At 34.8% G+C, this 27,983-nt stretch overlaps 1 protein-coding gene across 4 annotated transcripts in view; it reads right to left on the reverse strand.

Moving 5' to 3' along the window:
* The window catches only part of NR2C1 (nuclear receptor subfamily 2 group C member 1), a 31,523-nt gene that overhangs the window by 2,205 nt on the left and 1,335 nt on the right, over positions 1-27,983 (reverse strand). Inside the window, exons 2-16 of one of the 4 annotated variants that reach the window (XM_007424635.4) lie at positions 22,135-22,248; positions 21,831-21,886; positions 20,743-20,818; positions 20,462-20,569; positions 18,988-19,218; positions 18,258-18,339; positions 15,222-15,401; positions 13,781-13,928; positions 13,611-13,701; positions 8,911-9,095; positions 7,932-8,097; positions 5,225-5,346; positions 3,793-3,932; positions 2,699-2,836; positions 1,534-1,639 (exon numbers count right to left, since the gene is read on the reverse strand). In XM_007424635.4, coding sequence (XP_007424697.1) covers positions 1,534-1,639; positions 2,699-2,836; positions 3,793-3,932; positions 5,225-5,346; positions 7,932-8,097; positions 8,911-9,095; positions 13,611-13,701; positions 13,781-13,928; positions 15,222-15,401; positions 18,258-18,339; positions 18,988-19,218; positions 20,462-20,569; positions 20,743-20,796 — 1,751 coding nt within the window. In that variant the 5' untranslated portion in view covers positions 20,797-20,818; positions 21,831-21,886; positions 22,135-22,248. Of the gene's footprint in view, positions 1-1,533; positions 1,651-2,698; positions 2,837-3,792; positions 3,933-5,224; positions 5,347-7,931; positions 8,098-8,910; positions 9,096-13,610; positions 13,702-13,780; positions 13,929-15,221; positions 15,402-18,257; positions 18,340-18,987; positions 19,219-20,461; positions 20,570-20,742; positions 20,819-21,830; positions 21,887-22,134; positions 26,642-27,983 lie in introns of those variants that run through there. The other 3 variants (XM_007424634.4, XM_025164380.2, XM_007424633.4) reach the window with 3 other exon arrangements.

The raw sequence follows: 27,983 nt of genomic DNA on the forward strand, positions 1-27,983 counted from the left end.
GCAGGAGCAGCAATTATACAGTTTGAATGATAGCTTCATTTCGGTCAGCAATCATCTTAAAACAAGATATAGCAAAATCCAGCTATATCATATCCAGTTTATTATAAGTAAACACATTACAAGCATATTAGAAGTCAAATAATATGGCACTGCATTCTATTAGCACTAAAACTAAGAGGTAAAACTAATATTTAAGATAAGGTTAGATTTTTAAAAATGATCCATAAAATTAGTTTTAAGTGAATTCTAAAACTAGATACTGTAAATTACAATATAAACATAAATCCTACTATAAAATCTAATAATCTAAGATTAATAAGCGAACAATTGATAGTTCATTCATATACGATCAAAGATTGAAGGAGCAAACATGAAGATGTTACTCAGGTAGACCTGAAGTCAGCTGGTTGCACAAATTCAGAGCTGCTGTGCAAAATTTTGCAACATTATGTATAATAAGGCTCAGGAATTATATACGTCACTGTTTTGATAGCTCATCCTAGCCCTGGGTGGCAAGGGACAAATACTTGCTAGGAAATTCTAATCCTGAATTATTACATTTCATTCACATACTTTTGCTCCAACTTTTGCAAGTGATTCGGTCCTAAAAACTACAGAAGATCAAAGGAGGATTAGGCCAAGTAATTTTTTAATCCAGCAGTCTTCCTCCAATAGGAAGCAGCCAGATGCCACTGACTAGTTCACTAGCACACTAGACAGTATACCCAAGTATATGTAACAGCATATGTAACAGCAGACAGTCTGTATTGTCAATACAATAGCCTAAACAGCCATGGAGATAAAACCATGGAAGATGGTTCTTGTGTTTCCTTTGTAGCAAAACAGTGGCCTGTTTCACAATATAGCTAGCAGTTGTATTTATTAGCTGTACCATATGAAAAGCAAGATGCTTAGAAGAATGCCACACCAGCAGTAGGACTGAGATTTGGACTTCCTTCAGGCATTATTTACTAAGGGAAAAAATCTAATTAGTCTGAATCCTGACTTTATAAGATCTTCTTACATAAATAGTAGTTGATTCAAACAATATGCTATACTTTAAACCCTTACTCATAGATGGAGTTTTTCTACCATAGGAAAAAGGGTTCAATGTTCAAGTGAGCACAATATTGCCTGAAACAGACAAAAATTTTACAAGTGGTACTAACTTTGAAATATTTGTACAAAGTATCTGACAGATTGTTGATTTATGTACTCTTCCATGGCACCGATTACTTTTTTACACTAATAAATATCTAAAATTTGTGTGCAGCCCTACAGTATTGATTTTTACTAGATTATATACAGCCTGTAACTTTACACCCTACTATTTTTTTGGGAGGGGGGAATCAAATATGTATGTAAGTTTATATCTACTTTTCATTTAATGTTACTCCTGCAAGAAAATGCAACAGTGCAACACTCCAGCAATATCACCCCACAGTGAATATAGGAAAAAGCTTGAGGCTTTCCAAACAAATTTTAAAACATAAAAAAAAATTGAAAACAGCTACTTGTACAGATTCTACACACCTGTAAGTATCATCTGGATATACTTTCATTACATAATCCTGGAATTCCATATATGCCTTTTCTTGAAATTTTTCAATCTGTACCACATTTTCTAAGCCTGGGTGATCTAAAACAAATCTACAGTTATATTTATTTCAAATAATATGGCTATAAGGAAGCAACCAAACATACTTTATGGCAAATATTTTAGTTTTAAAATTGTCGAGAACTAGAACTGTAACATTTACAATGACTTTGTTGGAATAATAACATTTTATTTGAATAGGCAGAGACATCAGAATTCAATGGTTCCCATAGAAATGTATCAAAACCCCAAATCTATTGAAGTGAAAAATGCTTTCTAATCCACATATGGGAAGGGTCACAGTCCTTGTGTGGTAACAATCACATTACAAAATTGGTTCATTTCTTCCAAAATCCATCCAGAGTAGAGGGTAGCATTATATATTAATTGAAGCCTTCTAGGCAACCATAACAGATTTCCAAGAGGAACCCTGCCTCCCCAATAAAATGAAATAAATCTTGAGATCTTGCCTCAGATTACTAACATTTTGTGAGATTTTGATAATCTAGCATGAGATTTTGTAAGATTTTCATGAACTGCCAGTCCCAATTTAAGGATGACCCCACAAAAAACATGTTACTGAGAAATATACATTCTCAGATTCTTCAAATTGCTCCACTCCAGCATCATGTCCATGTAAATTCAATATCAGTCTTGGACCACATCCACAGCCCAGATCCTGATTTAAACTAACTGAGATGTCCATATATCCTTTGTTAATAGCATTGTATGGTTAGGTTGTACCTATGTATTGATGAAATGGAATCTGAAAAACTTTGATGATCTCAGTCAACATATTCATAGAAAAGTTAACAACTATGACACAAGATAGTTCCCCTAAGAGGAGAACATTTCCACCCAAAATATAATCAAATATGTCTGGAGCAGATGTATTTGGAATTAGTGTGATCTCAAGTAAAATAGCTAAGGACATCTGCTTTAACAACAAGAATTTCTCAACCTAAGAAAACTGGATGGTTAGATGAATTTAGTTAAAGCAGCCATGCATAAGAATTTATATACGAGAAGGTCACTTTTCTATAGGCCATATTTTCACACAGACGGAACAAGGACAAATGCTTTAATTACATCTTTACATACCAGGACTGAAGAGGACTATTGCTTTCAAATAAGCATATTCATAACCATCAAGACAAAGCTTCACCATACTGTTACAGAACTCCTGCAGTTTGAAGATATGCTCCATCACTAGCTTTCCTCTATCTGCTGACAACTTATCTACATTAATACAAAGCAATACAAAGGTTCTTACCAATTTAGAATTTTAAATTATTTTAAATTTAAATAAATTTAAATTCAGATAACCACTGTTACACTCTCAATTTAAAAAAATAGTTAATTGCACTTTTCACACTGTCTGTACAACAATAATGCTTAGTATTCTGTCTGTAGAAATAAGACATAATTTGCATATATATTCTCTATTACAGTTAACTGAAGTCTCAGCTAATTCATTGAGATATACTAATTAATTACAGATGAACAGAAATAATGAATGTATGAAATGATAGACAAAGATAGTGTGATAGGAAAGTGATATAAGAAATAAAGGGGGAATTAGAATTGTTTCTACATTTATTCTTTCCCCTCAAATTGCCATCTTTTGTTCATCTGCTTTTCGCATAACATCTAAGTACCACTAAACATTTCCTTATTCTATGTTTTTTCTGCACTATTATTATTGGCAAAAAAAATAAATAAATCATACCAGCATATCCAGGGTAGAGTAGTAAAAAATAGCTAACACTTTTTAACCCATTTAGCCCAAGAGGTTAGTGATTTACTGCCCTTTTTTTAGCCAGGTAATGGTGACTATTTCCTATTTACTCTTACCTTTATAATGAAGTAATGCCATTTCTATTTTACAGAAAAAGTTTGAAAGCAGCAATTCTTTTTCTCAGGAATACATTTAAATACACATTTATCAATTTAGCATTATTTATATTACCACAGAGTACATTACATTTGACAGACTGCCATTAAAGATGAAGTTTGAAAACTAAAAGTCTAAATTTGAAGAAAGAACAAGAAGAAAAAGGTACATGTGGCAAAACCAAATATAAATACAATTAGATGCAAGTAGGTCTTAAGATTTCAACAGCAAAACATAAATGATAACACAAATTACTGAGACTACCCATAACCATTTCAGACACTGGTAAGAATATATTTACCTGGTTGTAAACTATTGTGAAGGTGATTAACAAATGCAGTTAATATAGTTGCTACATTCATTACTTGTGAACACTGTGCAAGACCAAGGGTAAAAAGTTCATTCCAGCAGGCCTTTACTAATGATATGCTATTATCTTGCCTATTAAAAAAAAACAGAATTATATTAATGAAAATGTCTGCTTGAGTTCAACATATAATGTGCATAATTCTGATATGCAGTCTTTCTCATTATACAAGGAAAGTTCCTGGCATACTTTTAATGAAATGTGTCTCATCAATAAATTTAGTGCAGGAATCAGGAAGGAAAAAAAAGGGGGGGGCATTGGCTATTAGTTGGTTCACACACATCACACAATGCCATAAAAAAAGCTTTATAAACTACAATGGTTGGATTCATACAATATATTAAATCAAACCAAATCAACCACATTATAGTTTAGCATTAATGCATTTAAATCCACCCGAGTCATATGATAAAATTTTTCTCTGTGGAATACTGTATTTAAGATGCTGATCATCTATGTAGTACCAGTTCAGTTGCAGATATCTGACATGACAGAAACTGAAATACAAACACTTGAGAGAAGCCAATGTCTGAAAATGTTCTAATAAGATGAAAATAATGTATCCCCCTTACTTGGCCTTTCGGGAATTGCATTTGGATAGTATCAGATTGGAAAAACCTAGGTTAAGTTCTTGATACTTTTGATTTAAAATGTGTTTGAGCCTCAAATAATATAAATCAATGTTATAAATCAAGAAATCAATCAGAAAAAATCCTGGTCTTACTTTTTTGTTTCTAAAATGAAGGCCAGAAAAAAAAAAAGTTATGCCACTATGCCTTTTTTCTGATGTGTACGGCATGAAAAATTGCAAGCAAGCTTCAATGATTTTATTTGGTCATGGCAAGTGCATCATCATACTCTGCTAAGATGATCTTGACAAAGTAAACTATTATGGCCAGAGTATTCTGGATACTTTGCTTATTTTACACAACTGTCATAATTACCTGCTTGTAATTATGACAGTTGTGTAAAATAAGCAAAGTATCCAGAATACTCTGACCATAATAATTCACTCTGTCAAGAGCTGTCTGCTGAAAACTAGAAGAAAAGTTGGAGAAGAGATTGGAACCCATTTGAAAACACTTAGAGTGACTTTAAGCAATGGTACTTAAGTCTGCATCCTCTCCTCTTCCTAGGAAAGGGTAGGATCTTGTATAAAAAGATTTGGCTTGGCCAGCTATAAATGTTTGGCTTCGCTAGCGAAAAATTATAGATTTCCAATTGTCTGTATCCATCCATCAAAGCAACAATATAAATACAATTACATTATTCAAACTAAATATTTTCACATATGAAGAGTACACATATACCAAGAGGAATATTGCTTGGAAACCTGATTATATAACTCAACTTTTTCAATACTTACCCTAAAGCTTGAAAGGAAGGAATAGAACGGGCCCAGTGCATAGATAAGAAAAGCAATCTAGAGGCTGATTCACAAATATAATGAACATTCAAATATTCAGGCATAGGTGAAGGCATGGTGAGCTGTAAGAAAAGAATTTTAAAAATGAACTTGTCTGATATAATTTGTATATTAACAAAAATAAATTAATATATTAACAGAGTAGTAGTAAAGAATATAATTCAAAGCCTAGTATACCAACAACAATCAGAATTGGAAAGCTTTGTGATTAATACTGATATTTTCAATAATCTGTCTCAGAGAAATGAATTTTTATTTTTAAAAAGTTAACAAACATTTAAATATAAATTTATTTCCTTCAAAAAAACTGTACTAAGAATTAGGAATAGCAGAGTCAAAATATTTTACAAAATAGGCAAGTAGACTGTTAATCTCTTCCATTTCAATATCACTGTTATTTTAGCAAAGGTATACAAAACAGAAGGGTTTAAATTATCCTCTTCATTCCAAATATGCCCCAAAGCAGTTTCCCCAGCTAATTCCTCTTCTTCTCATTCATGTTATTTACATTTCCCTAAATTCTCTGTTGTGGCACCTGCTGTTTGGAACAGCCTTCCCCTGAGATCTGAAGCATCCCAATCCTCTTGGCCTACTGGAGGGCTGTTAAGACCTGGCTTTTCCCCCAATCACTAGGGCTGAGATATTATGAGAGCCCAACATATATGTGCTGGTTTTATAAATTTGGTACATGATGCCTTGGTTTTCTTTTAAATTGGATTATTTTAACTTTGGTTATATTATTTTTCTTATAAAGTAGTTGTTAGCTGCTCAGAGTTATGCATTTATACTGGTGGCCATATACATTTTCTGTACAGTATAAATAAATACATTGTTGCTCTTTGCGCTTACTCTGCTCACTGTTAGCACTCAAAAAACTTTTAACTCAAGCAAATACTTGTTTCCTGTGGACTCTTACTTCCTTTAGGAACCTTCTCACAGTTCTGCTTTTTCAAATATTGGCACATTGAAATGTTTTATTCTTAACTGCCCTCTCCACCAAATGCCACCAAAATTAGCATAGTAAAACGTTAGCCTCTGACTTAAATTAACTAACAGAATTATTACTTGAGATTGAGAAAACGAGTCTGCAAAAGAGAAGCTGGCAATAACATGCATCAGCTTAATGTGTATCAGAGGCTGTACCCACTCTGCTATGGGTAAATCGAAATACGAGATCATTTCAAAATATATGTTCCTATACAGAAGAACCAGTTAAGCTGTTTTTTTTTTCAGGAAAGGTACTAGCATGTGGTTATTCTTAGATAATGATTATTTAGTGCAGAGGTTCTCAAAGTACGGCCCGCGGGCCAGATACGGCCCACCAGGGTCATTTATCCGGCCTGCCCGCCTGATTGGCCGCCGCTGCTGTCTGTCAGAAGCAGAAGTGTTGGGGCTGTGTCGGGAGCTGCAGGCGACGCACAAGGAGGGAGATCGCAGAGCCGAACTATTCTACATGACAGGTATGCCGGGTCCGGCGGCTCTCCTCCTCTCCTCATACTCCACAGGAGGGATCCTCTATGTGCATAGGAATTCATTCATGTTTTTTTCAAACTATAGTCCGGCCCCCCAACATTCTGAGGGACCGTGAACCGGCCCCCTGTTTAAAAAGTTTGAGCACCCCTGATCTAGTGTGTGATTATTTTTAGATAATGATTAGTAAAGCTGAATAGTATTTTAAAATATGTTAACAACTACTATATTTCAATTAGCTGTTCTGGAGCCAGTTGTACAATATCACATTATTCATATTTCAAAAATAATTCTTCACTGGTATAAAGTTGGTGGAGGGACTTTAAGGAATTGAACAATGGTCATGAAAAACTGAACTATGTAGTTAGATGGACTTAATTCTACAATTGTACTTACAGAATGGCGCAGAATGAATCAAGAAATTAAGTCTTATAACAGTGGGATGCATACTGTATGTTAAAAAGGCATAACCAATAAGTTCTACAAAAAACTGAATTTCTTTTACAAAGAAATGTGATGTCTGTACTGGTTTTGATACATGAAAAAAATTATTCTTTAACAGGATATTATTAAAATGCATCATTAAGAGGTAGAAACTTGGTTGGAAAAATCAAAATAGCCACATCCTGTATGAATTATTTACACAGTTTTATTTAATTTCACATCTAGCAAAATTAGTCTACAGACTCTTCATGGTGGATATTTAGTATCCATATAAATTAGAATTTCTATTAAACCATTCTATTATGCTCATTCACTGCAGAAAATATAAATTCTCCATAGATATTTAGAGACCACAGTGTTAAATGTTCAATACAAGTAGTCCTTGTTTAGTGACTTCCTCACAGTGATGAAAAAGTAACTTTGTGACCAATCCTTGAATTTACAAACTTTGCAGGTCTGTAAAGCAAAGGAAAGCTGAAGTAAGATCATAAGCACAATCGTGGTTTCACTTAGTGACCACTTCACTTAACTACCAAGTTGCTGGCCCCAATTGTGGTCACTAAACGAGGACTATCTGTATTGTACAGTCAAGTAATTGTATATATTTTCTAGAAATGTCAGCCACTGAATTCAAGTACATTCCTCAAATATTAAATGTATATAACCTCAAACTTTAAAATAGCCTCTACAGTTAAACAGCACAGAGTTATAAATATATGCATATTTTAAGTACCCGGAAAGCTACATGAGCATCAGTAAGTAGTGGACCCTCTATTTCAACAATATTCATGCTTGCTTCTTCTCCAACTAGACGTGCACTTGCTTCCATGCTTTCTGCAGAACTTGGACACGGTGCACTCTCTCCTGGGTTTAATGCTTTTGCAAGAGTATCAAATGCCCTATAAAAAATACATTGAAAAGTAAGATTAATCAACTTCAAAAGACAAAAAATATTTTTAAAAATTTATAGATCCCAAAAATGCCAATTAAATTAAATTTTAAGAGGAAAGGGATAACAAGAAATGAGTTCCCAGATCTTGAATTCTGAAGAACAACCAGGCAGAACCTGAAGATTAAAAACCACAACCCAAGAGGAGTAATTTACTTTTAGTACAAAGTTCTGGGGCATGAGCCATAAGCACTAGAATGCTGATAATTCATACAGTTCATTTGTACTATCTGACATGCCTACAGCCTCAAAGCTCTCTCAGTCAATATTAAAAAGAAAGCTGTTACATGATTTTTGAGTATCATTATATATTTAATATTCAAGATATTCTAAGAACTTCTGAGTCATACCTCCAGGAAACTACAGTTATCAGAATCATAAACCAGCTTCAAACTGTGATGCAAGGTTGTTTTTTCAATCCTAGTAAGTGCAGTTTCCTAATTCAGACATAAAATGAAAGTATTGTTAATTAACCCACAAAATGATCATTCAAGGCACTCCAAGAAGCAAGTAAGAGAAGAATGCCAAGTAATGGAGCAAGTGGGCACAATACTTATGTATGTATCTCATTAATAAAGCAAGGTACATGTATTCCAACTAGACATCTGTGTTAGACTCTTTCCACTTAGCTGGCTGATCCTTGCTGCTTAATAAAATATAGTTAAACATTCAATGTTATTTTTTTCACATTTACTACTGTAGCTAAAGTGTCTACTGCTGTTCCTATGTGGGGTCAGAACATTTGGATACTAACACTCCTTACCTTGTAACATCAGCACTTGCATGTTCATCTTGCTGAAGTTCAGACAATGATGTATCTCCATTGCTTAGGTTTTCTATCATTGACAGCTCAGCACTATTTTGAGATATATCTTTGGATTTACTTAGATTTGCTAATGAAGTTACAACATTTGCTAAAGTACTTAAATCTCCTTGACACGTTTCAACCTAAAGAGTGGGAAAAAGTAACTTTGTCAGTATTGATAGGAACATGTCTTAATATTCCTGACACTATAGTATATCTATCGCAGAATATTTGTTGGTAGTTTTATAAGGCACTTAATTAATGCACAAAAATCAAAGTAATGAAAATAGCCAAGTCATTGTACATTTTAACTAAAACTTATTGCTTAGCAACTTAGCTAATATAATTTGAGTTTTAAAATTCTACTGTTTTAAAGACTTTTTTTAAAAATAAATTTTATTAAAAGTTTTAAAGAGAACATAAAAACTAACACCAACTAATACAAAATACAGAGAACAAAGATAAAAAAGGCAGGAAAAAAAAAGCAAAAATGCAGTGAGAAATAAAAAGAAACAGAAAAAAGAAGTTTCCGATTTTCTCTGCAGCAAAATATAATTACAAAATTATCTCTTACTCTATAATTACAAAAAAGCTCACTTTTTTCTATTATCGTTTTTTTTCTAATCATGAAAACACAAGTCATAAGTGCATTTTTTCCCATTTCATGCAAAAAGTCTATAAGGGGTTTCCACTCAGCCATAAATGTAGCTACTGTCTTTTCTCTAATTAAGGACATTAATTTAGCTATCTCTGCACGTTCCATCATATTCACCAACCATTCCTCCGTTGGGGGTAGTGCCAAGCCTTTCCACTCTTGAGCATATGATGGACTCGCTGCAGTTGTCATATATAAAAACAAAGTTCCATGACTTTTTCCTAGTTGCCTGTCCATTAGTCCCAAAAGAAAAGTCTCTGGTTTCAGTTGTACTTTAACCTTTAAAATCTTCTGAATTAATGCATGCGTTTGTATCCAAAATTTTTTGGCTGTTTTACATGTCCACCAAACATGATAAGATAAAGGAGGGCCTTTGCACGACTTCGTGTTGTGCGACAGTTACGCCCCTTCCTGGATCAGGAGGGCCTCCGCACAGTCACTCATGCCCTGGTCACCTCCAGGTTGGACTACTGTAATGCGCTCTACATGGGGCTACCCTTGAAGAGTATCTGGAAGCTACAGCTGGTACAGAATGCAGCGGTGCGGACAGTTCTTAACGCCCCTAGGAGGGCGCGTATAACACCCCTGTTGCGTGAGCTGCATTGGTTGCCAGTTTGTTTCCGGGTCCAATTCAAGGTGTTGGTCATCACCTTTAAAGCCCTTCATGGCATGGGACCAGGTTATCTGAGGAACCGCCTCACCCCGGTCATCTCAGCCCGCCCCACTCGGTCCAGCAGAAGGGGCAGATTGCAAACCCCACCCATCAAGGAATTTCGATTGGTGGGGTCTAGGCAGAGAGCCTTTTCTGCTGTAGCGCCCGCCCTATGGAACATCTTGCTGCCTGAGGTGCGGTGTACCCCCTCCCTCATGGCCTTCAGGAAAAAGATCAAATCCTGGCTCTGCCTGAAGGCTTGGGGGCCAGAGGGGGGCCCGCACCTATGGAGATGGCTGGTGGGGTGAGGGGTTGTCCCCCCCCCCAGCATCTTTCAGGTTTTTTAGGGCCAAATTATATGAGGTTTTTACACCATTTTTATATATGTTTTTAACTATTTATAGATTATGTCTATGTCTGGAGAGTCCTTTGTTTTTTATTATTATTGTAAGCCCCCCAGAGTCACCCATTGGGGGAGATGGGCGGCATACAAATTTGAAAAATAAATAAATAAATAAAATATCCCTTCATGTTCACATTTCCAGCAAAGATTCAAAATACCTTTATACATTCTTGACAATTTCTCTGGTGACAAATACCAATGATACATCATTTCATAAAAATTCTCTTCAAGGCTGAAGCGTAATGTAAATTTCAATCCTTTCAACCACATATTTTCCCATTGATCCATTTGTATATTATAGCCAAAAATTTTATCCCATTTCATCATACATTCTTTCACTTGCTCTTCCTCTGTCTCATATTTCAGCAAAAGTTTATACATTTTAGCAATAACATGTTCATCATTAGTACATAATTCTTTTCAAATTCAGTCTCACTTTGTTCCAAATCTTATCCACTTTAACCTTTCTGATAACTGTACATAAGAAAACCATGTTTTAAAGATTTTTCTAGAAACTAAGCTAGTGGAAATAGGTGCAATCTTTAAATTAACAACCACAGAAATATCAGATGACATGCAACCAACAGTGACTAGCAAATATTTTACTTGCAGAAACAAGAATCCCAATAAATCCTGACATTAGATGTCCATTTAAATGGCAAAAATAGTTAATTTCTAAGCAAGTTACCATCCCATTATCCAGAAGATTTCAGATGAAATTTACAAAGACCCAAAAAAAAAAAAAATTCAATATGCCCTCAACAGAGGACAGAGAAGAGGTGGGAGATGTGTGTTATATAAATTGGCCATGAGCCCAGCAACAGATACTATACATATGGTGGCTTCTGCTGTGAGTTGTGGCTCACGAGTGGAAATGATGACTGCTGTGTAGAATGAAATACCAGCAAGTAGATTGGCCCTTCAAATGTCTCTGGAGAATGAGAGAATGGGAGATTGCCCATGAGTGCTCTGAATGGCAGCTTCTTGTGAGATCTCCCACGGGTTTGAGTTCCAGGAGCCAAGGGAGACAACATCTTTGCTCTCAGCAGCAGCAGATCCGTTAATAAGGACACTAAGCCATCCAAACTCACTTTCTAATCACATTTGGAAATGTTTAATTTAACCACTTTATGGCTATTAGAACCTTCAAAATGGCAAGCTTAATTTGACACCTGGTGAGTTTTACCTTCTTCTTTGGATTTAAGAAATTTTAAAGAGAGACTTAAGAATTTAAAATAATATACAATTGGCAAAAAGGGGAAAAAAAGATTTTGATTTAAGAAAGTTTTGAATGGATTGGAAGACTAGAGAGATTTGGAATATTAGTTATTTTTGCTGTAAGATTTGAAAAACAAGCATATAACTAAATAATATACTCGTGGAAAACAACTGAAATGGAACTAAACCGATATTAGGAACTGAGACTTGATGAATGGACATTAGAGGAAACTAAAGGGCCCGGCAAAAAAGAGCTCAAATGGCTAAGCCGGCTATAACCTTTTCTTATCTTAAACAATTTTTTGTTAACTGGACTGAGGTATTAATAACTAAAATTTCAGAAAGGATAAGATTTCAGTGGATAAATTTTTAGAAGATGATGAGAAAAATTTTTTAAAACTTTTACCTGTCATAGACATTACAGAGACACGGAAGACAACAAAATTGAGATCACCAAAATGGGAATACAAAAGACAAATCAGGAAAAGGATCTGGACATGGAACAGCTGTGACAAGAAATCCTGGACATGCTTCGTTATGAGATTTACAAAGTAGGCTATGAAAGCTTTGAAGACTCCTCTTGAATGCCAAAGATTGATGAAAGATCAAATCCTGTGATGCCATTAGAATGATTTAAAGGTTAAGACTGTGAAGAGCAAAAAGGAATATAAAGTTGGACTATATGATCACGGATAAATTATCTGATATTTGATATTTCCAGTAACTCCTAATGGACTTTTTGCTGAACCAGGACTGAAAAGATGACAATTTCTGGATTGTGTTCGGATAAAAGTTAGACTATGGGGAGAAGTTTTTTTTTAATTTGCAACTTTAAAAGAGGGTGAAAAGTTATTATATTAGCTTATACTCAGTGTGATAAAGGTTGGAAGCAACTTCTTTATTATTTTCTTTATTGTTTTCTTTTCTCCTTTTTTCTTTTCTTTTTGTTATTTTTTCTGTACTTTCTGTACTTTTATTTTTCTTTTTTCTTCTAGTTTAGTTTGTATTAGTTTTTACTATGTTTATTAAAAACTTCAATAAATTACAAAAAAAAAACCAACCCTCCACATATGGCTTAATTCTAGGCTTGTTAGGTCTTAGATTCAGCAAAAGTGTATCAGGGGATGCCCTTTTCCAGGATGCTGCAATTTTCTTGACAGCTTTAAGAGTGGGGTGGAAATAGTGGTAGAATGATCCCATGTTAAATTTTCTATTCCTATTTATAAAAAATGAGTTTGGAAATCCTGTTCCTGGGAATAATATTGGCAGAGCTTCTTGTATCAGACACATGACATATCACTGGTGTCATTCCAGGCCAGACACAGTCGTCATCATGTGCTGTCCAAAGTAAGTAAAGTCAGGGGAATGTTGATCAAAGCCTACACAGTGGTTCTTCTGTCTCGCATACTATCCTGTAAGCCGTCACCCAAATTTGTTATGATCTTGCTTTAAAAAAAAGACAGATTAAAGGATTCCCCTGCTTGAAAAGATACAGAGGATGAAAGGGGTAAAGTGAAGTTATCTTCTGATTCCTCTGCTTCTTTCCTTAAAGACCATACATACTTCATTTTTTAAAAAGGTGGAAAGGAATAGCAGCTTCATTAAAAATTACATTTTATGAAGTTTCTTAAATGCCTTCTAACAAATTTAAGCAGCACGAACTTTCTAAAGTGGTGGAAAATGCACTGAATATAAAGTCTATTTTAAAAATCATTTACTTTATCCAATACCTTATCTGCAGTCATCAGTACTGCAGGTTCATTCTTTAATCCAGACTGATGAATATTAACAAACATTCCAGACTCCAACATTCCTGTCGATCTGAAATGAAACAACACAAACATTGCCTCATGGTTTTTAGAAATGTCACAAAGAGATTGAAACTAGAATATTTGCATACCTTGCTGTTTCGCTGTCTGATACAAAAGTGGGAGTTGCTGTAAGTGGGCTCCGCAAATCTTTTCGAATATAAATCTTTTCTGTAGATGCTGCACAGTTTGAAGACTTTTCTCGTGATGCTTCAACAGGTTTCCTTTCACACTGAACAGCTTCAAAGAATGGTGGAATTATTAAAATCAGCTCAATGTTCGACCACATCTAGCTTTTACAAACCAGTTTTGGATTTTTAGTTACTCCTGTCAACTTGATAGTTTTAAATGTAGTTGCTTTTTTATATTAAATCTACCCAATTTCTTTTGAAACAACCTCAGATATTATTGATGATTATCTTATGATACAATGTTTGGTATCAGAATAGTACTCCATCATTTCTTTTTCTTTTGTGTGTAAATTCCTGATTGAAATAGCTTTAATAACAATTTATATGAATTTATAAAACTGATCAAAATTAATATGATTATAAGACCAGCAGGAGGAATTCATGCAGGAGTGGCAAGGGGTTAGGAATAGGAAGATCTTAACTTCACAGCAGTTTTGTAATCACTCTTTATGACTGAGAGTTTTCCAGTGTTATATTCCTACTAATGTATACTTACACAAAACCTAAATAAGCAGATTTATTGTACAGTATTGCCAATTTATTTACTGTATATTTTCATAAGAAAATGTTTGTTAACATTTCTATGACAGCAATTTCCAATCTTATATTGTATCTGGAGAATTTGAAGATATTCATTCAACTCTTTTGCCCCAGGTTTGTGCCTGTTATCTCTAGAAAAATAGTAAGTCCCAAAGGGTTTAGCAAACACCAATAACATGTTCATTTATTGTATAATTCTGTCCGTTTGTACAGCAAACTCAATCCTCTCATTTGATTGTTATGTTTTAAGAGAATTCTTAGACGTTAGATAAACTTTCAAGGAGACAGCTACTGATTTTATTGAGAATCTCTAAAACGTTTCTAAGGAAGCCTGTGGTTTTTTGAAACAGAATTTGAAAGCCATTACTCTGAAAAACTGATGCTACTGATTTCGCCTATAGGATCTGGGATCAGAGAAAAGTTCCTTTCAACCCAAGTAAACGTTTTCCATAGTTGTCAATATGTGTAGTACTCTGTTTTGTGACTGCGGAGGAAAGGATGGGACTTGCAAAATCTAGAATGTTAACATCTTTAAGATACACTGCATTATACATGCAGACACTTTATAAAGATAATGAGATAAATATTTGCTTCCTTGAAGATACTTCCTTCATATTAGAACTCTAACGTATAAGAATCCTAAACAGAAAGGTCATTCTAGTAATAATTTAGTCTTCACAAGATAAGTGGCATTGTCTTTCTAAACTTTTAATTTACTCTCATTTACCAACTTAAATATAACATGCAAGGATGGTGCAAAAAACAATACAGCATTACACAAGCTTCTTTCTTTCATACTTACAGTCCTGTTTCATTCCGAATGCAATACATCTCTGCAACCTACAGTACTGACATCTGTTTCTATGATGCTTGTTAATTACACAGTCTCTTGCTCCCCGACATGAATACACTAAATTCTTCCGTATACTTCTTTTAAAGAATCCTTTGCAACCTTCACAGGTCACTGCTCCATAATGGCGTCCTGGTTTCATAACAAAACGCGTTAATTTTACTCCGTTTTTATCAAATACATTCTAACAAAAAACTTCGTTCTCAGAATTGCTTAAAATACTTCAACGCTCAAAATGTGCTCACAATGCAAAATGTTTTATGCTTAAACTGAAATAAATGCTGTTATTGAAAAAATAATTTATTTACTTATATTTATTTATATATCAAATTTGTCACTGCCCAACTTGTTAAAAAGTGGCTCTGAGAGGTTTACAGAGAAGATAAAATTTAAAATATAATATAAAAGTAGTCCTGAGTAAATAATAAATGGTAATTGGCAAGTAGCTCGGGGAGCGTCATCAGGATACCAACCACCCCCCAGGACTGATTAAAACTTTTATTGCTCTGCGCAAGCTGGTAGAGCCAGGTCTTTAGTCCTTTCCAGAAAGCTGGGAGAGTAGGGGACCGCTGCACCTCTGGAGGGAGAATATTCGAGGGCGGGGGCAACGGCAGAGAAGGCTCTCCTCCTGGGCCCTGTCAGCCGACAATCTTTCGCCCATAACATGCCCTCTCTGCCTGACTGGGTGGGATGGGTTGATGTGATGGGGATGAAACGGTCCCTCAGGTAGCCTGGACCCATGTCATGTAGGGCTTTAAAGGTAATAATCAACACCTTGAATTGGACCCAGAAGCAAACTGGGACCCAATGCAGCTCCCGCAGTAAAGGTGTTATATGTGTCATCCTTGGGGCACCCGAGATTGTCCAGATGGCCACATTTTGAACCAACTGTAGCTTCTGGATACTCTTCAAGGGTAGCCCCATGCAGAGCACGTTGCAATAGTCTAACTGAGAGATAACCAGGGCGTGAGTGACTGACTGGAGAGCCTCCTGATCCAGGAAAGGGCGTAATTGGCCCTTGCACAAAGTTAGGCAAAGACCCTCCTGGCCACAACTGCCACCTGGTCTTTCAGCAGGAGTTGAGTCCAGGAGGACCTCCAGATTACACACCGGGTCTGTCCGGGGCAGTGCAACCCCATCCAAAACCAAAGATGGTAAGTCCTCGGATACAGAGGGGTCTCCAATCCACAGCCACTCCATCTTACCAGGGTTCAGCCGAAGCCTGTTGCGCCCCATCCAGACACCCACAGCCTCCAGACACCACAAAAGGGTGGTCATAGCATCATTCAAGTCAGCCAGGATGGAGATGTATAACTGGGTATCATCTGCATATTGATGATACCTCATCCCACGGTGGCGGATGATCTCACCCAGTGGTTTCATGTAGATGTTAAAAAGGAGCAGAGAGAGTACTGAACACTGTGCACCCCACAATGGAGGGGCCGCGGGCTGGACCTCTCGCTCCCAATCAACACTGATTGGGATTGACCTTGGAGGAAGGAGGAGAACCAGCGCAAAACTGTGCCACCCACTCCCAACTCCCTAAGTCGACCCAAAAGGATACCATGGTTGATAGTATCAAAAGCCTCTGAGAGGTCAAGAAGAGCAAGGATGGATGCACTACCCCCATCCCGCTCCCGCCAGAGATCATCCATGAGTACGACCAATGCTGTTTCTGTCCCATATCTGGGCCAGAATAATCTGTTTCATCCAGGATCCTCTGGAGCTGCAACAACACCACCTTCTCAACCACCTTCCCTAAAAAGGAGAGGTGGAGACTGGATGAAAATTGTCCAATTCAGTAGGGTCCGAATGGTTTCTTGAGGAGGGGATGCATCAGCGCCTCTTTAAAGGCAGCTGGGAACACTCCCTCCCTCAAGGATGAATTCACCATAATGCATGTTTACAGAATATAGAAATAACATTTCTACCAAATTCTATGACAATCTATCAACAAATAGTGTGTTAAATATAAAATATGTTAATGTTGCATGAATTCACCTAAAACTCAATTAAATATGTTTGCTTTATCATCAAATATTACACCTACTTTATGGAATGAGAAAAAAAGGTACAATTCCCTCCAAAATATTGTTAAATGTAACGGCATCTTCAATTTAATTTCTTTCCTTAATTAACCTTCTTACAAAGGAGCAGTGGCCAACTATAAAGGACTTTAATCTCCAAGCTTTTATTTAGCTACCTTTCAGTACAGCTGATTTACATAAGCAGTGCCAAGTGGAGGATTTGGAAGAATGATCAGTTGTAAAATAGACAATTTTATTTATCTTGCTATTTAATTATATCATTCTGGAGCAGCAAAGCTGAAAAGATTATACCAGTTTCCTCTATCCCACTTAGCACATGTGCTCACCAACACATTACACCATAAGGCTTATACATATACAATACAGATATACACACATACACTAATAGAAGTCACCTAGCAATATAGACTTCAGGTACTGCATTTATATACAGAAGCTGAGTCTCTAGCACTTATGATTCTGTATATATATTTTGGGCTTTACTGATATATGTCATCTATGTTAGCTGTGTCAAGCACAGTATCTGTGATAGCCAAATGGTTGAACAATCTAAAGACAAGTAAGCCATCAATTCCAACAAAAATTCCCTAGTGTGTTAAATCAATTACCTGGAGAGATACTCATATCAACTCTATGGAAATAGAAATTAACATGCTCATAGAACTGTGCTATTTATTACACATAAGTGTCTATTCGAAATGTCGCATTATAAGCAGAATTATTATACCAGGCTTTTAAAGAATTTGATATTTCTTTTCTGATACATTACAAATAGTTTTTTTTAACAGCTCTTGGCTTTAATGCACTTGCAATCATATTTATGCAATTTTTAAGTTTATTACTCACAAAAGAAAAAGAAAAATGAAGTTAAGTGCTTGGTAAGATGAGATAGGTTAAAAAAAATCTTCCAATTAATTTTGCAAAATACATAGTGATTTACCCGATGCCTTGTCTCCACAAACAACACAGAGATCAAATACTTTATTTAAGGTTTGCTCTGTTGAAGAATTGTCCGTCAAAATCTGGAAAAAAAAATTACAATTTAATACATCTTGTTTTCACTAACTTCTTTGCTTAAATTCATATCTGCAAACTAATTATGAAAAATGAAGGTGGGGAAGTGTATTTCAAAGGGGTATGCATTTGGTAATACTTCAGAAACTATTATTCTAATCCAGTACTTGGTAAACTGAACAGAAAAAAGTAAAAATAGCAGTTATGATTAAAGGCTTATAACTTTGACTTCTTTAATTTGATTTTTCACCCTTTTTCTATTTATGGTGCTTCAAACTGAATCTATTCAAAATTAATTTGTATTTACTTTAAAAATTAAGATTGTTACAAAACAATTTAGGATGCAAAATGTCCAGTACTGTTATAAATATAGCATTATTCCACTATACTTTTTCTAATTTCAAGACAATAGTAAACAAGAAAGCTATTCACTGGACTACATTGTTCAGCAAAAGTGGGATCTCTAAAACAACAGTACTGAAGGCTGAAACACATTATCTTATTTATATCAAAGAACTTACCGCCTGCATGTTCCCAAATCTCAAGTTGCAGTATTTTCATAGCATGAAAATGTCTAGCATGACTACTGTTTTAAAAAGAAGGTCTTCATTTTTTAAAGTCATATGAATAAATCATCATAAAATAGGACACTATACCTGAATGTGCTGTGCAGATATATCTGGGGATGTAAAAAACAGTTGGTTAACTCCTGCAGCATCAGGAGTTGTCAGAAAAACCTTTCCTGGTGTAGCATCTTGTCTCGCAAGGATCACTTTACTTGGGGCAGAACCATCATGATTTGTTAAAATGAACTGCTTGCTTGTTGCAGTCTGATCGAGTGCTGTCACAATCTGAATCTTCTGTCCTGTCTGCTGATCTGTAACAATCTGGTGACATGTTTACTTCAAGTTATTATAAAAAGCTTTAAAAAGATGTGATCTAGCATATCTGTGATATTATCAAGCATGACTGAACAAATTGGATCTGTTTTCAGAAGGTGAGCACGTACAGTATTTCATGAATTAACACTGATGCCAACAATAATTCAGCCTTAAACTTTGTGCCCAGATAACTCCCAGAATTCCTAGCCAGTAACAGCATATCTTTTCTCAACAGCAAGGGGCCAATTTAGTGAGGCCACATTGAATATGCAAGAGCATTAAACACTGCATATCCTGCTCTGATACAGAAGGAACAGTGCATGCACTTTCACAAATATTGAACTTTTAAGTGTTCAAAGTGCTGCATTTACAAGCAGCTATGTTGCTATACTTGGCTGTGGAAAATTACTCAGTGAATTAAAGTTGCTGAAGAACTGATAGCTCAGACTAGCTATCTGTTCTTCAGCAACTTTAAAAGTGTATACTTGTTGGCCTGAGAATATTTTTACAATTTTTATTAAAGAAATAATGGAAATCAAAACCCTATAAAATATGTGCATATATTGGAATAGATTAAATTCTTTTCAAGATAAGGATTTATTCCTGAAAATGTGCAATAGCAAGAATACTGAACAGCTATCCATATCTCTCAGTCAACGTGTTGGATAAAATTTATGGGAACTATTATCAAACACATCTGGACAGCATTAGATGGGAAAGGCTAATCTAATGCATCAGACAGAAATAATTCCTTTTATACTATGTAAGTACCCTCCCTCTCTCAAATCCATCATCTATTTCTGGATTCAGAAGATGCTATCTTCTCCATAATAGCACATGGGAGCTTTCCCTGCTGCTTGTGTTTTCTGGAAAACACTTTTATCTGGAAATGTAAGGAACCAATATTCTGACTGTTTTCTTCAGATTTGGCCCTTTGCTTGAAGAATTATGAAATAGACAAATATGCAGAATAGAGTGCAACAGTTTGTCACTCACCCTGTCTAATACTGAGAATATTGGCAGCTTTGTTTTTATAATATTCCTTCAAAGTATAATAAGTATGATCATATTATATGCTAAAATAATGCATTTTATGTTGTATTCCAGATATTTCATTTTATTTCATTATTTTTCCTGCACATTTTTCTAGGGTTTTAAGACACCGTATTATTGTACATCTGATATTTAGATACTGAAATACTTTTAAAGTACTTAAGTTAGTACTGAAAGAGACAGAAAGTTTTTTTACCTGTATCCGCTGTGGTAAGGAAAGTCCTGCATCAGCAGGAACAATCTGGATTCTTTGTGCTGTTCCATCCATTAATGTTTGTGTAACAGATCCTTGGGAGTGTGTTATCTAGAATAAAAAACCAATACAGTGGAAGCCGTATTCTCTATTAGAAGTAAGCTCATATTTGCTTTTCATTCAAGATGTCCAGAACAAAAATTCCAAAGTGACGGACAATGAGCTACTAGAAAGTTTCTATATATTCCTTTTTATTATAAAACTTTGGAAAAAAATGTAAGTACCTCCCCCATTTGTTGTTCCATAATTTGATGGGCCAATTCCTCAATAGTTGCCATGATTCTGAAATACCAGTATTTCCTGTTAAAGAGAGATGTTTTTCTTTTTAAAAATTACAGTACAAATAATGAACAAACTGGATAAGAGAATAGCAGCTGATGTCATGTTATTTGCTCTAATCCACCTCTGCTTTGCACAGTAAAATGAGTGCTCCTTTCAAGGTCTATTCCATGTAGGTTCATGGCATCAACATTTCCTGCACATGCAGAGAAAAGTATTGCTCTAAATTCCTAGTTTCTCATTCACCCAGCAAATTATACTAACACAACAGGTAAGGAAAAAACCATGTTTGCCTCTAATTTGAATTATGGCTATATTTTAAAAAATGGACTTGACAGCATAGATAACAATTTCTAAGTTTTATTTAAGGCATTTTTTAAAAGTTCACTTTGAACAACTATCTGTCAATTATAAAAGTTTACATTTCCTTGAGAATTACCTATTAATTTCAGAGCCAACGTAACTTCTACAAATTTCCCTTAAAGAACATACCCTTCTAAGATAAAGTTTTTGAGAACAACTATTTTTATAAGAAAAGATCTAAATAACATGCATAATCATAATCATAATCACAGGCAAATAGGAAAACAGATTTTTCCATCTAAACTGAAGCCATAGCTGGCCAGAATGGTGGCTTTTACAAGTTGGTGTCCTTCATAGGTGACCTTCACAGATCTTATTCTGGCATTCACTACACAGGGAATATAAATTTTAACTGATGTACCTGCCTGATTTTACTATATAATACTTTTTAAAAATAATTATTTCTTTTCATTTTTCTTTGAAATAATTCTAATTTTATATTAGATTTAATCATTAAAACTATGTCTACCCTAAATGATACATCTACACTAGAAGGGCAAGCTTTACGTTCTTAAATAAATGCATAAATTTTATTTATGTATACACTGATTTCATGTGTTTAATTTTTCTTGTTTGCAGTATTTTTTTATTTTCTCTTTCCTTAATTCTCCTAGTTGAATTGAATGATGAAATATAAATTAAATAAACAGAAATCAAACATTCTTCTTACCGTAGGTGCAATGCTATACTCCACTTCCTGTATGCATAATCATTATTTGGAGACTCCTGTGAGTTTATATAAAGAAATATAATTTATTATAAAGCATTATGAAACAAAAATAGATTTATAGAGGGGTTTTTTAATCAATGCAAGAATTAGCAAAATACCAAGCACGTATATTTTAATAACATTTAATCATCTGATGCAAAGTTTATCAGTGACTATTTAATGTATGCATACGCACATAGATATATGGACTGTACTGAGATCTGGATTCTAAAGGGAAAGGTGATTTGGAACACATATGTCATACCTGTCAGCACCTCTTTAAATCAGATGCATCTTCATCCAAATTTGTGTAACAGTAGCTGTGCAAGTGTGACGGTATGTGGGAATGACCTTTGGAGACCAGATGAAGAGATGTTGCCTAGAGAATGATCAGATAAGAGGGAGCATAGCCAACAGCTGCACAGTGGGCGGAGCAAGAGACTCAGGAGAACACCTTCCCTAAGTTATCGGGCTGTAAAACTGACAGCGGGAGAATGGTACTTTCAGACTTGCATGATTCTGTTAACGTAGCCTTACAATAAAGAGAATTAGCTTATCTGGACGTGTTTTCTGTCTGGTGTAACTGGTAAGGCTAACATCAAGTCAGAAAAACAGTTTCTTTAAGGAACTGCTGATAGATGCAACATGAGTGCCCACACAGAGGAAGGACAAAGACTATTCAATGCTAGGCCACCATCTAGTCCTTTAACATTTAATTGAAAAGTACACTGCATATCCACATGGTAAACTCTATATGACCCTTACAGATCTGAAGGCAGCGTTTGATTCAATCCCAAGAAGCAGAATATGGGAGAAACCAACAGTCCCTATCCCATCTTCCCATGCTAATTATGAAGCTCCACAAGAATAACATCACATTAGTCCCATGCAGCTCTTCAGACCACCTATCCTCTCCCCAGCAATAACCATTCAGAAAGGAGTGAAACAGGGATGTAAACTTGTCCCAATTTCATTCCACTTCTCTATATTAGGTAAACTATCAAGAAAGGAATACCACCACCTTCACTGGGCAACAAACAAATCTTGGCCTTTCTTAATTGGCTATGGGAAAATTCTGTTGGAAATAAAATATAAGTTTCTTGACCTAGATTTACAAAAAGATCTACATTTAAATTATTTTTTAAATTATTTTTTATCCTGCCTTTATTATTTTTTTATAAATAACTCAAGGTGGCGAACATACCTTAATACTCCTTCCTCCTCCTATTTTTCCCCACAACAGCCCTGCGAGGTGAGGCCCAAAGTCACCCAACCGGCTCTCATGCTTAAGGCAGGACTAGAACTCACAGTCTCCTGTTTCTAGGCTGGTCCCTTGACCACTAGACCAAACTGGCTCTCTAAGCTTTACTTCAAAAGTCTGAAACTTATTTGACCATTCTTAGAGGTCAAATACCTTACCAACATTTTGTGCCCAAAACAGATGAGTTTTTACATTAGCTAGACTCAATGTCTCATCTTCAGCTTTTCCAGAAGGGATATTAAATGGCCAAACCCAAATACAAGAACATCTATGCACACAGAAGAAATTGAATGAATAACACATATCCCTATGTTGCTCCTTTTATTCAAATTGGCATTAAAGACTCAATTACACTTCTTTTAACAATGAGACAAGCAAAATACAGATGCTAACCTTATAGCAGACACTTCAGATGTGACCTCCAGGAAAGTGGCTATTTGTCACAAGATAGTCTAGTTTTCCCTGTTTTATAATTTTCTGGTCTATCAGGGTATTTTAGAATTCATCATATGATTTTATAATGTTATGTAACAATCAAGGATAGCTAACAAATGTATATTCCTTAATTTATGTTAATAAAGTTGTCAAGTAGCTTAACATTTTAGTCCCAACTGAATTAAAATTTAAATATTTTATTCCTTCTGTTTCTTGTATTGAATAATTTGTTTAAGAGTTTTAGTAACTTAATAAATTAGCTCTGGATATTTTAGATTGCTAAGTTTTTTTAGATTTTTAAAACTCCTATTTATTTTACAATGGTCTATATCATTTTATTCAAATTTATATTTATTCTTTCAATGTAATATTTATTTGCAGTTACTGACCATAATAATAAATCTACTACCACTATGGTCTACATACAGTATTCCCCAAACTACTTGGCTCATTTGAAACTTGATCACTGCCCAACCCTAATATACATACACACACTTCATGAGAATTTTTTTTGTGGCAATTAACAATTTTTCATAATATAAGAAACAGCCTTTTAAAGCACATTAAAACAGCATATTTGTACCAACTGCAAACCAGAATTTGTTCAGCTAACAGCAATAACTGTCTGGTTTATTCAGTACATGTTGGCATTAAAGACTTAATTACACTTCTTTTAACAATGAGACAAGCAAAATACAGATGCTAACCTTATAGCAGACACTTCAGATGTGACCTACTTTAGCCATTACTTTCCAACCTTGAGAAAAAGCAGGAAGTATTAGAAGCTATATTCTATTACCAATTCTTGGTTAATGGCTTATTGACTGATTGATTTATGCCTTCGAGTCAGTATAATAAATATTAAAAGATAACAATACAATAATAATACATTACAATAGTACAGGTGGCTAATGTTCATCATTCCTCAAATGCTTTCTAAAAGAGCTCAATTTTTACTATTTTCTGGAAGGTCCTTAGTATGGGTACTGATCTGATCTCAGTGAGATGTTCCCTAATGTAGAACTACATTATCTGTGAGCCCCTGCTCTTCTAACCTCTTGGTAATGGAAGACCACTGACAGATCTTGTTGAAATGCATACACCAGTTTCACACAAAGAAGGCAATCTTAAAAGGAGCTAGAAGCCAAATCATACTTTGGACTTTATGGGTGAAAACAAGCACTCTGAATTGCAACTGGAGATCTATGGACAACCACTGCAAGGACCACAGCAGCCTAGCATTAATTGCAGCTTCTTGGTGGTCTTCAAAGCCAGACCTTGTAGAATACATTATGAATCTGGTATGACAGTATCTTCATTTTTATTATGGAGCAAGGTGGAACAGATATCCATGTCTCTAAGAAAAATGACCTAGGCACATTGCATTATGGAAGAGAAGAAACTCTCCCTATAATGCTGGGACAGGGATTTTCAATCTTCAGATATTGCTGAATTATTGTTATAATTATCTCTCACTATTAGCTATGCAGACCAAAGTTGCTGGTGGTTATAATTCCATAATATCTGGAGCATCACAGATTCCTTAATCCTGTTATACCTTCTTCTGTTTCTATTTTTGACAAATGTGCAAATCACATCTATAAATTACTTGTAAGCACTTTAGTCTGGAATGCTTATTCCTGAGTCAATTTACAGACAGGACTGAAGAAGCTGATTCATTTATATCAGGAAAAAAAAAATACGTACACTTATCCAGATACATTTAAGTACAGTTCTGATTTCCTCTGGCTATTGTTACAGCCTGTGCCTGACAGGTTTTAGAATCACACATGTGGTGAACCATATGTTCCCCACCTATGACTTAGATGAAAGTGTAGATGAAAGACTATAACCTGTTGCAAAAGCTACCTGAGCATTGGCTGAATTATTTTAAATAACAACTTCACAGTTTACTTCACTGTAATAATATTTTTAAGAAAATTAAGTTCTATACTGTACATCTTGCAACAATTCCATGTACTACTGTAAAGAACAAATTACAGCAACATGTATTACAGTATTGTGACATAGGTCAACATTTTGCCCTATTAGTCCATTAACTGATTCCATATAAAAGCAATAAAATGCATCAAAGTTCAGGAAAATAATTGAAGGGGGAAAATAATATATCAAGAAAGCAGTTTTCAATATCAGAACGAGCTTATATCAATGTGCTGAAAGTTAAGCATTGAGATCCTGATATAGGTACAGTATTATAGCTGCACTGGTATCTGCATTCCAATATGAAAATAACAACAGAAATTAGAATGCTATTATATACATATATATGTTGAAGTATAGAAGAGAATCCAAGTCAGGCTTGCTGTTTCCTAGCAAAACATGCCAAACCTAACACAACTAATTCATGTTAAGGTGATGTTTCTTTTTGCCTTAGTACAAATGCACAATTGCAAGACAGAAAACAGCACTCCATGAACGCCAAACAAACTTGAATATTATGAATATATTATTGCTATCATGGAGAAATAGGAAGGCTGATTTCAAGATTAATTTGTTTATAATCACAGTATGTTCTAAAACAAAGAACTGCAAGCATGACTAGATCACTAGATGCTTAGGCATTTTGATTTTATAGATCAAATATAATGCTTCCTTTAAACTATCAAGAAAAACATATGAGCGATGCTTCTAATTAATCTGAAGTAATTAAGTAGATCATGAGAATTATTTGGAAAAAGCCTATAGCACAATAAGACAATCACAACTTTATTTTCTGCAATGTTCAGTTGAAAGGGCTGACTGATAACTGTGCTTGAGCCCTAAAGTTTCATATGGGTATTTAAACTTTAGACACTCCCCCACTTTCTTTTGAACAGCAATATATATACTTAAAAAAAAAAAAAGCAATGACAGAAAAATCTATTAATGTTTAATGCTGTAATAACATTTTTGCAGCAGTACAACTGATCAAATCCAGCAGAATTTCCCTTTTTAGAGAATTATTCACTTAAATTTAGAAACAACATGAATGTAAGTTCAAATAAGTATTAGAAGTTTCAGAAATCATATTTTAGTTCACTATAATTTTTGAAGCTTACAAAATTAAACTCAATTTTAAAATTTATACTAAAACTATAATACTCATAATAAAAGTATAATGCAAAGTCTGTACATATGGATGTTTTGAACATAGATTACTCATAAAAAATGAGAAAATGGTACAATTCTAGTCTAACCAGATGCTAAATAAGTAGGTTTCAGATTATCAAAGATATTTGCACAACATTTTGCACACTTCCCCATAATGGATTTAAAGTAACAGAATTATTAAACTCTGTTGGATTGAAAGGTTCTATATAGTAATGCTTACTTGCTTACCTACAGAATTACCAAATGTACTTATATTCTGTACATTTTTAGAATCTACATTATTTTTCAAAGTATTGAAACCAAATCCTGGGAAAGTAGAAAAGTGTTATTTCCAATTTCTAATATTATCCTTTAACTACATGGCAAACACCACAAAGCCAATTTCAACAAGAACAGAACAGAAATAAAACATTATCTCTGAGTAATCTATACTATATACAATTCCAGGCACATTACACAGTGAAAATACTGTGTGTGGTACTATTCTTTTGAGCCATTTAAATTCTCACTACTAACTTTATTACAGTTTTTATATGTGAACAAAAGAATTTTCTAGACCACTATTTTCAAGAAAACCCACATGGCTGCTTTACTACACACTATTAAAAGTAGAAGCAGAATAAGCAAATATAAGCAGAAACAAAAAAAGATTTGTTCATGGCAAGGAAGAGAAAAAGTTCCAGTCAATGAACACAATCCAATAAATGCATGTTAAGAATGGGCAAGGGAAAGCAAGGGAACACTTTTAATGTCATTTGCAAAGGAAAACATATGTCTATCCCTTTTATTGAATCAAAATACTACTACATACAATACACAGACTTCTTGATATCACTAATGAAAAGTATTCTGACCACCAGGAGGCAGCATGTGTCTGGTTTCATCCTGTTTGGGACTCATCAGGTATAGGTCATCACAGATCTTTCCATTGGGTCCAAACCCTCTACCAGGAATTGAATTCACAGGCCACTGCACTTTAGAAGACTATATACCAGGCCTCCAAAAAATGCATTCTGCAAAGCAACCTTGGGCAGCTCAGCAGCGTTTTTTAAAAACCTAAATAAATGCCACACCACTAAACACTATTGCCCAAAAACATATTGTCGAATGCCTCCAACATCTCTAGGCCTCACCTAAGCTTCCAACTCCAGTTCTGTTGCCACTCTGCTAGCCACCAAACAGCTGATCAGCATGTGAGGTATTCCTTTGTGGCCAGCAATTATTTTTAATTTATTAATGTGACCCTTTCTCTTCTAGAAGTTGTGCAGACCTGCTATATACAGTGCATTAGGAGTAGCTAATCTGGT

Source organism: Python bivittatus, unplaced genomic scaffold (genome assembly GCF_059951505.1).
Source record: "Python bivittatus isolate LINGU-HERP-01145 unplaced genomic scaffold, Pbiv_v1 ctg000330_np1212, whole genome shotgun sequence".
NCBI lineage: Eukaryota > Metazoa > Chordata > Lepidosauria > Squamata > Pythonidae > Python > Python bivittatus.